General features: G+C 43.4%; 1 protein-coding gene and 1 long non-coding RNA gene across 6 annotated transcripts in view; one reads left to right on the forward strand and one right to left on the reverse strand.

Annotated features, from left to right (window-relative positions):
• LOC308594052 overlaps positions 1 to 13,450 on the forward strand; it is a 294,546-nt gene that overhangs the window by 234,393 nt on the left and 46,703 nt on the right. The window lies entirely within an intron of this gene.
• The window catches only part of AKAP11 (A-kinase anchoring protein 11), a 40,043-nt gene continuing 36,674 nt past the window's right edge, over positions 10,082 to 13,450 (reverse strand). For all 5 annotated transcript variants that reach the window (XM_081206139.1, XM_081206138.1, XM_081206137.1 and 2 more), the window contains one exon: positions 10,082 to 13,298. In XM_081206139.1, the coding sequence (XP_081062265.1) occupies positions 13,149 to 13,298 (150 nt within the window). In that variant the 3' untranslated portion in view covers positions 10,082 to 13,148. The remainder of the gene's footprint in view (positions 13,299 to 13,450) is intronic.

Here is a 13,450-nt window from a genome sequence, read left to right on the forward strand (position 1 = left end):
GGTGTACCCCTATGCAGAACAAAACACTTAAAATTGTAAATTAAAAGTATACTAATACTTTTCCGAGAACACACACTTCAACATACAGACACTGCAAATATATCTGTCGTGGTTCAGACAAATTTAGTATGCATGCATTTTAAGATCAGTCAACATGGAAATAGCCTGAAATGTGCCTTTTAGCTTTAACTGTGATGTTTGAGAAAAGCTAGGGAGTGCTGTGGAGGGAAATGCCATTGAAGAATCTGGAGGGGGGGGGAGAGAGAGAGAGAATGGAATTGCAATGGGACAGAAACAGCCTTGATTATGATGAATACCCATCAGAATGGAAATTCTGGCTCTCTTTTACATTCTTCATGTACACCAACAAGAAAACGATTCTTATCTTGCAAGGTTCTATGTTTGGTAAACTATTGGGAGGGATTGTATACACATTCATTTCCACCTTGTATTTTTAGCTGGTTTTGGTTAATCTGGGGGCATCTCCCAGTTGCTGTTGTCCAAATCCCAGCTTTTCCCCAGACTGGGACTCACAGCAATTTATACAAATTACAACAACACAGATAAAACACAGATAATAGTTAAAAAGTAATGAAACTCTAATAGAATTTTATATAGATAGATGATAGATAGGTGATAGATTAGATAGATAGATATAGATAGATAGATAGATAGATAGATAGATAGATAGATAGATAGATAGATGATAGATAGATAGATAGATGATAGATAGATATAGATAGATAGATGATAGATAGATAGATAGATAGATAGATAGATAGATAGATGATAGATAGATGATAGATGATAAATAGAAAGATGATAGATGATAGATAGATGATAGATAGATAGATAGATAGATGATAGATAGATAGATAGATAGATAGATATGATGATATAGATATAGATGATAGATATAGATGATAGATAGATAGATAGATAGATAGATAGATAGATAGATAGATAGATGATAGATAGATAGATAGATGATAGATGATAGATGATAGATGATAGATAGATAGATAGATGATAGATGATAGATAGATAGATAGATAGATAGATAGATAGATAGATAGATAGATGATAGATAGATAGATAGATAGATTAGATAGATAGATAGATAGATAGATAGATAGATATAGATAGATAGATAGATGATAGACAGATGATAAATAGATAGATAGATAGATAGATAGATAGATGATAGATAGATAGATAGATGATAGATAGATAGATAGATAGATGATAGATGATAGATAGATAGATGATAGATAGATGATAGATAGATGATAGATAGAAATACAGATAATGAAAACAGCACAGCACTATTAAAAGCCCTTTCCTTAAAAATAAAATGGAGCCAGTTCCCAGAGGCCTGTCACCTGCCAGCAGGAGGACAGCAAGTCTGGCTTCTCCAGGGAGGAAGTTCCAAAGTTGTCTGGGAGGAGCCACCACTGGGAAGGCCCTCTCCTGCATCCCACCAAGCGTGCCTGTGAGGGTGGCGGGATCGAGAGAAGGGCCTCCGCTGGAGACCTCAGAGCCTGGGCATGTCTGCAGGAGGGAATAGGGTCTTTCAGGAAGCCTGGAATTGTGCCTGGAAACAGATTGGTAGCTAGAAGGCAGCCAATTCATCAAACACCTAATGATGTATTGATGTGTAGATCTTCAACAAAGAACAATGAGTTGGTTTGCATGGATTATGGTTTGGCTGTACAGTTTTAGTTACTGGAAATAATGGTTTCCTAAGAAGCATACCGCATCAAACACTTTTAACTGGGGGTTTCCATAAAATATATTAACTCACTAATAGCGGTTTCCTAGGACTGTATTTTTAGATGTAATAATCAAAGAACGTAAAAATTAAACCAACCGTTTCCATCTTTTCTGTCAGGAAGTTCCATTTTCATGCAGAAGTTGAAAAAGTCTCAAAATATGCCATGCCACAAATGCACCGCTACTTTCACAACCTAGTAGTGTGAATACACACTTCCTCTACCCCAATATTTTATGAGTGTTGGCCTGCTTTTCCTGCTCCAACACAGAGCCAGGGGCAGAAGAAGGGGGTGGGGGGGCGGACCGCCCCAGGTGTCACCACTGAGGGGGGGGGTGACAAAATGCCGGCCGACACTCACCGTGGGGCCTGCAGTGTGCCCAAGCCATGCGTCTCTCCTGGGAGAGACGCGGTCGCTTAGGCGCCCGCAGGATCCACGCTGCCCAAACGGTCCGCCCGCTGCCTCCCCCCAGCTGTAGGGCGGCTGAGTGGGAGGAGGAAGGCAGATTTCCAAGGCTCCGCTGTGTGCCCCGCACCTATGGGAGGCTCGACCTGCCCCTGGGCACGCCGCCCCAGGCGCCCGAGCGGCTTCCTCCGCCGCTACGTGACAGAGCATAGAGGTGAAGGAGACAAACATGAAGTACAGGGCTGAACAGAGGCCCTTCGCTGTTAATTCCCCATACCAAGGTCCACCCTTTGTCTCCAACTAGGAAAAATGGCATTGTTTATTCCTTCAGTGCTCTGTTGCGCAACTTGGGTAGATGAGCAGCAAAAGCCAAAGATTTTTTGACCCACCCACTTGCACAGCAACCTCCAGCACTACCAATGAGGAACACGGCACTTTTAAAATACGACCTGCTTGCCCCAGCTTTATGCTCCCCCGGTAAAGATATTATCACGGCCTGGTCTACATCTCAAGTTATTTAGCCTAGGTATAAACATATATTCTGCTCACCACAGAAATGAATGAAGTAGAACATAAACCAATAATTACAAACATGTACTCGTTTCCCCCAAATGCCTTAAGGTGACAGGGTTTGTTTATGCTGTTGCAAGATGCTGAAATAATGGAAGCTGGTTTTTTATATATATGAAAACAATAACAAAAAAACAAAAACAAAAAAACCTCTATTTCATGGAGGATGAACTGAATGTTCTGAAAAGTGATTGCCCACACACGCTGGCAAGGGACGAAAGCGCCAGCCCTGTTTCGTGGAGAGATGCCAGATGAACTGAGTACCACCCAGGGGGAGATGACGATAGGAGGCTGCCAGGCCCCCCACAGGCTGTGCTTTTGGTGGTAAGAAGAGACACCTCTGTCATTAAATCCCAATACTGTGCTGCTTGCAAAGGCCCAAGACTGCCAAATCGCTAAGGGTAAAAACAGCCCTTGAAAATAACAGCAGCTCTGTTCTTGAAGAATGTGAAAAGGCTTGAAAGCCATTATCCTGTTCACGCTTAGCATTTAGAACAGACAGAGGGGATGAGGCCCTCTCGATGTTGATAGACTCCAGTTCCCATCAGCCCCTCCGGCCATCCCCTACTAATAATAATAATAATAAATTTTATTTATATCCCGCCCTCCCCAGCCGAAGCCGGGCTCTGAGCAGCTAACAACAGTAAAATGATAAAACATTCTAAAATCATTTCATTATAAAATTAATTCGAATCAGATAAATGGCAACCATTGGGCTAGAGTTCTGTGAGGATTGCCAAAGGAGGGAGTCAGGATTAGCACTGAGTGCCTGACGCTGCTCAGGTACTTTAGAATCCAAAAAAATAACGTACAGTGGTACCTCTGGTTACGTACTTAATTTGTTCCGGAGGTCTGTTCTTAACCTGAAACTGTTCTTAACCTGAAGCACCACTTTAGCTAATGGGGCCTCCCACTGCTGCCACACGGTCGCCGCACGATTTCTGTTCTCATCCTGAAGCAAAGTTCTTAACCCGAGGTAATATTTCTGGGTTAGCGGAGTCTGTAACCTGAAGCGTATGTAACCTGAAGCATATGTGACTCGAGGTACGACTGTACTTTTTAAAGACTTGGGGAAGTCACACCGAAGTCAAATTTTGGTTCGCCATCTTGATTCAAAATGGCACTCAGCATCCAAGCAGAGACTAAGGATGTCATCCTTCTCCTGGCAACCCATTTGGCAACGATGTCTCGAGAGGCAGCAAAACCCATTCCCAAAAAACAGGCGAAGTAACGGCAAAGATAGGAAAGGAAGTTGTAAGGGAACACCTAGCTACTTGAAATGAATTCAAATCTCCAGGAGCTGATGAGCTGCATCCAAGGGTACTAAAGGAGATCGCAGGTGTAATTTCAGAGCCTTTGTCTATGATCTTTGATAATTATTGGGCCCAAGGGAGAGGGGAATTGAAGCATTCAGAGGACACAAAAATAGGTAAGCAATCCGGAAGCAATTCATAAATTTGTTGGCTAAAGGCCAGAAATGTTTAGGTACAGTACCAGTCCATAACAGGTTGTGAAACTGCCAAATTATTAATTTGTTGGTTATCGAAAGTTATACATCCAAGATGTTTTCAGTGCCGTACAGAGAGAGATGCAATGAGTCAGAAATGAGTTCAGTTACTATATTCCCTGGCTTCAAGTGAGCAAGGTGCTGATCTGCAACACACACAGGCCTTGCAGCTCATGTCATTGAGAAGCTAAGTGCTACCAACACAAATTCCATAATTTCATACTAGATTTGCAATGAACACGAGGCTTGGTTGCCTTCTCTGCAGCACAAACCATCCCACAAGAGCTATCATTTTCAGGAATAAGAGGCAATTTGATATATCAGAACGATCATTTATGCTTTGGTTGAAATAAAACCATCATTTGCTTATAAATAAATACTGTAATTGAACCAGAAGTGTGGTTATTGGTGGTTCTCTGGAGTACACATACCAAGATTGGGCCATGCTAAATTTCCCAAACTAAGTGGTATCAAAGCCACTGTAATTTTTTAATATACATTATCATTGCTGCCAGACTCTGTTACCCAAAGACTTAGAAGCACTCTCAGATCCTTTTGATGGTTGACCAGAGATCAAAGATGTATGAATATGTCCATATGGAAACTTGCAAATTATGTAGGAGTAAATGGTAAAGCATCCATTGGTCTTTGGAAGACGAACATCATTTTTCTTTATTTTAATATAAGTAATACAAAAATTAGAATTACATTATTACTACTATTACTACTATTATTACTATTATTACTACTATTATTATTATTATTATTATTACTGCTTCTGCTACTACTATTTTAGCTCAAGGCACTCTTTTGTGCTTTCTTATAAGAATTATTTCCTTTTTTCTTCCATCTAAACAATGAACAAATAATAAAAATATAACATGTCAGTTTAATTAAATGACCAATGCACTAAAAACAGTTTCCACCGTTCAGGTTTGTATTGGTAATTAATTAAACAATTAATTGCCAAACTTAGGAGCGCAGAACACTGATTTGCACTGTAAATGCATGGCTTCTGCTTTTTCTTCTGCAATCATTAATCTAAATACTCCCAGGTCTTACAAATTATTCAAGGCTAACATGTGGGGGAAATAACCCTGGGGCACCGGGAATGCTGGAAGCAGATGTGGAGCAAAACCAAGGACTCTGAGCTTATTTACCAGGGGAAGGTAAGGCTGAAAGATCTGGCCTTCAAAATAGAACTGGCTGACTCTCCTCTCCCTCCCCACCTTAAATGTACCAACATTTTTTAAAAATGAAAAAGAATTTACAGGCTTGAGCTTGCGGCTACCTTGGAAGTTTTCCTGATTCCTGATCCGGTTGTATGCAAACTATGAACCACTGATAAGCTTGAATCACTGGGAATCTTGTTTCCAGGAGGAATGGAAAAGCAACAGAAAAGAAAAAGGTTGGAGGAGAGGGAGGCTAAGCAAACATGTGTGTCATGCTCTTAAGTACTAGGAGAGATGTTTAATTTGACAGAGCAGAACAACGGAATTATTTCTAAAGTGCAGCTAAAAATATTTCAAGCCACCGTTGGGAAAGCAAAGTGTACAAAGGCTAGGGCAGGGAGGGGGCGCGAACCTTTCCTCCAAGGCTCCTTGTCAGGCTAAAATTCAGCTGTATACACAGCAAGTTTGGGCCTTTTTTTTATGCAATAATGTGGTATACGTGTAACTACTCTGAAATCAAAGCATGGAAGAGGGTTGTGGGATTTAGACACAGAATATCTGGATTTAAACCCTGGTTCACTTATCTCGCTCTCTCAGGCCCATAGTCATCATTAGTAAAGTGAGAATAATTAGGTTCACAGGCTTAAATACAGTTAAAAGCTTTAAAGCACCAAATTATACTCCTCCTTTGATTTGATTGATGTAACTCCATCTGTTGAAGGGAGTTTAATCTGATAAATGTTAGCATGGCCTGGAAATAATTTTCCTCTAGCGATTCTGCTCTAATTAGCAGCTTCTTCAGTTAATTTTCCATGGAGACATTCTTGTCTAGTCATTATTTTTCTTTTCAGTCCACTCTTCAAAACCAACATTATCTCTTGTGGATTTGAAGTTTCCATGGTGGAGAGGTGGCCACTTAGCATTTTTCAGTGTTTTTGTATTCCTATTTACCCATCTCATCCTTGAAGAAGCAGGAAGAGCCTGACTAGCTGTGTGGTTAACCAGCCCAGCTGCACTATGCGCCCAGAGAACAAGGAGGCAGCGAGACTCGGATAGCAACTCTTCAACAAGGGGCTTAACATTTGCTGTTTGGAGTGGAGGCCTGTGTACATAAGACTGTCCTAAGGTGGTGTCTTTATCAGCATCGCCCTTGAGCCAGTGCCACCAACTGGACTCACACACTTCAGCCCTGACTGGGCCAGGCGAGCTGGGTAGCACTTCCAGAGACCACCTTCTGCACAGTAACTGGTCAAAGTGCTGTGGACTCACAGCTTAGAGTTGTGAGCACCGGATTCACTCCAACAAGAAGACAGTCATCACACAGCAGAGTATAGCAGAGCATAAACAACTCGGAGAGGAGCTCTGTAGAATATCTTCTTTATTCTATTTACAACTATAATACACAACTATGTACAGAGCTAAATGAGGTCCAAGCGAAAAATGCTGAACTGCACTGAGTGTCTGCAGCTGCTCTTAGCAGCAACCTTATCTATACACACGATCTCTCTCTAACACTCAGTCTCTCTCTCTCTTTGATGAGAGGCTGGAGCAGAATAAGTAGAGAGCAGAAACCACCCCCTCCTCTCTGGAGAATTAGCAGAGCACATCAGCAGATTCTTGGATATGGGAGGGGTGAAATCTCCTCAGTCTTGCTGTACCATATGTACTCTTGAGAATTCTTGGAGCAGGTGAGGTTCCTGCACAGTGGAGTTGGGCAAATGTTGTCCCCATCTTCACAAAGGGGGGAGGAGAAGACGACCCAGGTAACCAACAACCAATGAGCTTGACATCAATACCAGAAAAGGCCCTAGAACAGAGAATTCAGCAGCTGGTATTTTGAGCACTTAGAAAAAGGATGCTGTGATTACTAACATGCGCTGCACTGTCCAGTATGGCAGTTCATCCTCAGAAACATCCCCCATAAAGAGCAGTGTGAAATAGGTGTTCTCGCTCCAGCTCTTTGGCATATTTTTCTGCCTGTTGGCTCTTCTATGCCTTCAGTTTGACTGAAGACGGTGTATACTTCCATTCAAGGAGTGACAGGGGTCTGTTCAACATGGCACAGCTCCATACCAAAAGTATGGTGGGTTCTTATCTGAGAGATGTGCTTTGCAGATGACGCAGCCTTGACAGCGCATTCTGAGAAAGCTCTACAGAAACTCGCCATCTGTTTGGCCCCCTGAGATCAGCCTCACCATCAGCATGACAAAGACCAAGATCCTGGTCAGGATGTTGCTGGTTCTCTACATTATCAGCATCGGTGACCACACACTTGAGGTGGTAGAGGGTTTTGTCTACCTGGGCTCCACTATAACCAGCTTGATGCTCGTATTGGCAAGGCAGTTATAGCAATGGCCCGTCTCTCCAAAAGGGGTATGGGAGCATGTGATGCTAATGACCCATACCAAGATGGTTTACCGCAGGCATCCCCAACCTTCGACCCTCCAGATGTTTTGGACTACAATTCCCATCATCCATGACCACTAGGCCTATAAGCTAGGGCTCATGGGAGTTGTAGGCTAAAACATCTGGAGAGCCACAGGTTGGGGATGCTTGGTCTACCAGGTTTGTGTGTTGAATACGCTGCTTTATGGAAGTGAGTCGTGGGCAACTTACATTCTCCAGGAGCGATGCCTTCCATATATGCTGTGTCAAGATGATTTTGGGCATCACAAGGCAAGACATCAAACCAAGATGTGCCCATGTTCCTAGCTTGTTCACATTCCTGTATCAGCAATGTCTACACTGGCTTGGGCCATGTCTACAGAATGCAAAATGGCAGGATCACCAAGACGTTGGCTAGGCCAGTTGGCAGACCAACTCTGTGTTACAAAGATGTCTGCAAACGTGCCATGAAAGCTGGCAACCTTTAACCCCACAGTGTCGGAATTCCTTCCAGACGATCACAGTGCCTAGAGATAGACAGGTCATACATCAATAGCAGTGACCAGAGGAAGAATGACGGCTGAGAGAAGCACAGAGGGAGGTGCCATGGTGCGCCCGTAGCAGCAAGACTGGATGTTGTCGTCTGCCCCACCTGCAAGAAAACATGTCTCTCCCATATCAGTCTGTACAGTCACAGCAGGAATTGTAACTCTCAAATGGTTTTATTTTACCTGCAAGGCCCCTTCTTCCATTGTCTCCCGAGACAGACGGATGCCAACAACAGATTCATAAGAGCCAGCATGGGTTTCTCAAAATCAAGTCATGCCAGACAAATCTTTGACTGAACCCAGAGTGTTCACTAATGGTTCTTCATCATCCTGGGAAAAGGGGACAAGTGGAGTGCCACAGGGTTCTGACCTGGGCCCATTGTGGTTCAACAACTTTATAAACAACTTTGACAAAGGAATTGAGGGGCTATTCATCCTATTTACAGATGACACCAAACTGGTACAAGTAGCTGATGCCGTAGAAGACACAATCAGTATTCAAAATGACCTTAACAGATTTGGGAACTGGGCCTGAACTAGCAAAATGAATTTTTATAGGAGAAAATGAAATGTTCAACGCTTAGGCAGCAAAGGGATTGAGGGTTCTTAATACACCACAAGCTTAACACGAGTCAACGGTGTGATGCAGCGGCAGAAAAAGCAAATGCTATTCTAGGCTGCATCAAGAGGTGTAATCAAGAGAAGTAATAGTACCTCTCTATTCTGCCTTGGTTAGACCACACCTGGAATCCTGTGTCCACAGTTTAAGGATATTGGCATGGTAGAATGGGTGCAGAGGAGGGCAACCAAAATGATCAAGGGTCTGGAAACCAAGCCTTACAAGGAATGATTGAGGGAGCTGGGTATGTTTACCCTGCAAAAGAGGAGACTGAGAGGAGATATGATAGCCACATATCTAAGCTTGTTTTCTCCTGCTCCAGAGGGTAGGATCTGAACCCATGGCTTCAAGTTACAAGGAAGGAAACTCTGTTTGTAGGTTTCCCCCAGACATCTGGTTGGCCACTGTGAGAAAAAGAGGATGGACTTGATGGGTCACTACTCTGATCCAACAGGCGTCTTATGTTCATTTAGGGCCAGTCTAATCTCTCCTCGCTGGTGTCGTTGCCTGAGTAGCAGTTAGCCAATGGATGAAGCCATCCGTGTCTTTCTCCCTTGCTTCTGCAATCTCAGGGCAACTGGAAATTTCTGTAGCTGCTTTCAGGCAACATGTCTGAAACTACAAACGCTCCCATCCAAGAATCACCATACAATTAAGTCCTACCTTTGTTTGGAAGAGGGGACGTGGGTGGCGCTGTGGGTTAAACCACAGAGCCTAGGACTTGCCGATCAGAAGGTCGGCGGTTTGAATCCCCGCGACGGGGTGAGCTCCCATTGCTTGTTCCCTGCTCCTGCCAACCTAGCAGTTCGAAAGCACGTCAAGTGCAAGTAAATAAATAGGTACCACTCCAGTGGGAAGGTAAACGGCATTTCCGTGCGCTGCTCTGGTTCGCCAGAAGCGGCTTAGTCATGCTGGCCAAATGACCTGGAAGCTGTACGCCGGCTCCCTCGGCCAGTAAAGCGAGATGAGCGCCACAACCCCAGAGTCGGTCACGACTAGACCTAATGGTCAGGGGTCCCTTTACCTTTACCTTGTTTGGAAGAGAAAAAAGAAAACTGACAATTTCCCTGATAAATAACCAGAAAGCATTACACAGTACCTAATATGTTTATATATAATTTATTTTAAGAGACTGCTTCAACAAAGACGAGGTTAGTGCAACTTGAAATTCACATCTCACAACTAAGTGTATTACCACATTTCAAAAAACAAAAAAACAAAAAGTCGTCATTACACAGGGAAGGATCTTGTTTGCTTCATTCGCTACACAGAGATATAAACAACTGTTAATTATTCAAATTGCTTTTTAGCTGCATGTTACGCGTTTCCTGGACCGAAAGCACTTCTGCGCAGGAAGAAGTGTGAAAAGTATATGCAGTTTACACACGCGGCCATCATTCACACAAGTATCTGACACGTCCTGGGAAGACAAGGAAACCACATTTCTGTGTTCTCCATGTAGGAAAAACGTAAGAAAGCAACCCTAAGTACTAAGCAAAATGCAGCTGCGGCAAAGCACCTTTTGCTTGCTGTTCAGACTAGGTGAAAACCAGGGCTTTAACCTTCACTTCAGCTGAGTTTTTGGGTGATGTAGACCTCAAGTCCTGTAGCACTTCTCGGAAACACCAGACTCTGTGAAGAATCTTGGAGAGGATGAAGAGTTCCTTTTCCAAGCTATCTTTCATACAGGAGGTGCTTCCGAGGCTCCTTAATCCCCAGCTTTCTCATTTGGAGGTACGTGAAATACTTAAGTGGGTTTCAGAGTCCCAGGAGGAAGGCAGCAAGGGCTTCTTAATGTCCCTTTCCCAGGTGTTCTACAGCACTGCTTCTAGTTGCCATCCACTCCTCACAACAGCTTCTGTGCCTTCAAGCTGTAGTCCAGGGAAAAAACTGAGCAGGCAAGGTTTCTGGCCCTGCGGGTGTGTGCCATGGGAAACTGTACTTGAAGAATGTCAACTTGCCTTTTACAGGAACAAGATCTGTGCCACACCAAGGTAGCAGCAAAGAAACCATTAGGCTCAAGTGCAACAGTACTGTGCAGAAGGGGGTTCGGGAATTGATGCCTCGGCCACCTTCACTGTGATCACTGGGCTGGGAGCTCTTTCCTACCCCTCAAGCAGCCACAGATTTCACAGTACAAAGCTGTTAGGGGTTTAAAAGGGGGTCAACAGAGGGAGGCTGCTCTTCAAATTGAGGCCTCAAGATGCAAAAAGTGCAAAAAGTCAAAATTCATTGAGTGCCTTTATCAATGGCCAACTGATACCACAATCCTAAACACATTTACTTGGACTTCGGTAGAATTTCCTTTGAAGTAAACTTCCTCAAGATCAAATCAGGCTGCGAGTTGCCCTAACTCTGCATAACTGATCCAACCAGCTGCCTTCCCAACTATCCGTAAATGCTTGGCATGAAAAAATACTCAACGTTACAACAGACAATAACAGCCTAAAATACAACTTCAGCTTTAACAGGAATGTACAAAGACGTCTCAAAACTAAAGTGAAAAAAGTGACCAGAAGCATGCTAAAATAATATTGAGAGAAGCAATGCTCAATGAAACATGGGAAATGCATTTTTACTTGAGGTGCCATAACCAGAATGAAGCTGAAGTCGTAGGGGAGGAGCAGCAGCAGACTTTTGCTTCCAGATGCAGCAGCCCTCTTTTGGGATTTGATTATCAAAGATCTGCTCTGTTTTTGCTGGAGTGCAACACCAAAGCCGTACTGCTGCCCTCCAGCCAAGGAGAAGACACAAGGTAGTTGCTGTCCTAAGATTAAGCACTGATATGGATTGAGGGCAAAGCTCCACCCATCTCAATGTCAAACTACGTCAACCTGTCCCAGACTGCAATGGCGAAGAAACCCATTATTTCTAACCTACTGTCTTATTCACACATTGCTTGCCTGTAGGGCATTCCCATGTTGAAGCAGGGGTGTGGCAACATTTTATCCCCCCTCCCAATGCCCTTCCTTCAACATTCCCATACTGAACCTGGTTCTCTGCAAAGGCTTCTTGGACGTTAGCACTCCTTAGCAGGCTCAACAGACGACTGTCAAAGGAAGGAGGCAATACATTTGGGGCAGAGCTGGAAGTATGGCCCCGATCCTGCTACAGCACAGAAATGTTCTGCATGTGGACAGACCTTGTCATTCCATCTCCAAAGTGAGTATATTAAAATGGCTGTGCAACGCTAATGCCAATTTTTCTTACAGGCTGTGATCCATCTACTTTAACACAAGCTACTGTGGTCACAAACCGTCCCAAATGTAACTTGCTTTATAAAGACGCAACATTGGTCCTGGGACAGTACTTCAGAGATCAAAAGTCAAAGATGCTTCCTGACACCACCTCATAAACTACAAAAAATCCAGCTGTTGGTAGGCTATTAATTTTTGTACATTTGATGCTGCTGTCATATTTTATTAGGAGGCATTTAAGAATAGCCTACTTATTTTTCTTCACATGTATCTGTTTCACATACAAAGGGGGGTTCATTTTATTTAAACAGAGCTTTTCATAGATATCAAAAAAGATATCAAAATATAATTAGAGCACACATCTGAACGCATGCTCTCAGCTCTCTCTAGCTGCTAAGAGAAGTCAATTTACAAGGAATGCAACCTTCCACCAGAGTCTTCACAGGTCAGAGTGAGCAGACCTCCTATTCTGCTTGCATGTTCAGCTAGGCCTTAGAGGCAGCAGAGATCAACGCAGTCTTGCTTTGCTCTGGGGAAAGGGGCAAAAGCAAACTGCTAGTGGACTCTGAATACCTCTTGGAGCTTGTTAAGAGGAAAAGGACACAAAGAAAGAGGCAAATAAGTAGGAGGAGCGAGGTATAACTCTTTTTTTTTTTTTTGCCCTAGTTTAGCTGAAACCCTTATTACACACAACACACAAAAGCTCATCCTTCTCACTGCTGCTGCAGGCAAAACACAGCCTAGCCAGAAGTGCACACACACCGGCTGAATGGAGGGGCTTATGATGAAGATAAAAAGATGGGCTAAAAAGCATACAGAGCATCTCAAAGCACCTGACAGGACAGCTATGCTTACTTTCAACCCAAAGCTTATCACAATACAAACAGTACATTTGCTAATTAAAGTATATGATACACATTTCCTTCTTCCCAAAGGAGGCATGAAGAAATCAGCGCATCTTCTCATATGGCATTCAGACATGTTCCTGAAGCCACCCAAAAAAGGTTTTGCTGCCTAGAGCTCTCTCCCCATCAGCAAATTTCTCCATTACTTCACAGTACTTCAGCACTGCTTGAAAGAGGTCTCCCACTTTCCAGCCTCTCTCTTGCAGTTTCTTTGAAAGCTGGGAAGAGAAAGCAAAAACAGGTTACATTAAAAAGTAAAGCTGAAAAGATAAATTACGATACAGTGGACGCTCGGGTTGCGAACGTGATCCGTGCGGAGTGCATGTTTGCAACCCGCAGTGTTCGCAACCCACGCCTGCGCATCTGTGCA

This window comes from Podarcis bocagei (genome assembly GCF_964188305.1).
Source record: "Podarcis bocagei genome assembly, chromosome: 8".
Lineage (NCBI taxonomy): Eukaryota > Metazoa > Chordata > Lepidosauria > Squamata > Lacertidae > Podarcis > Podarcis bocagei.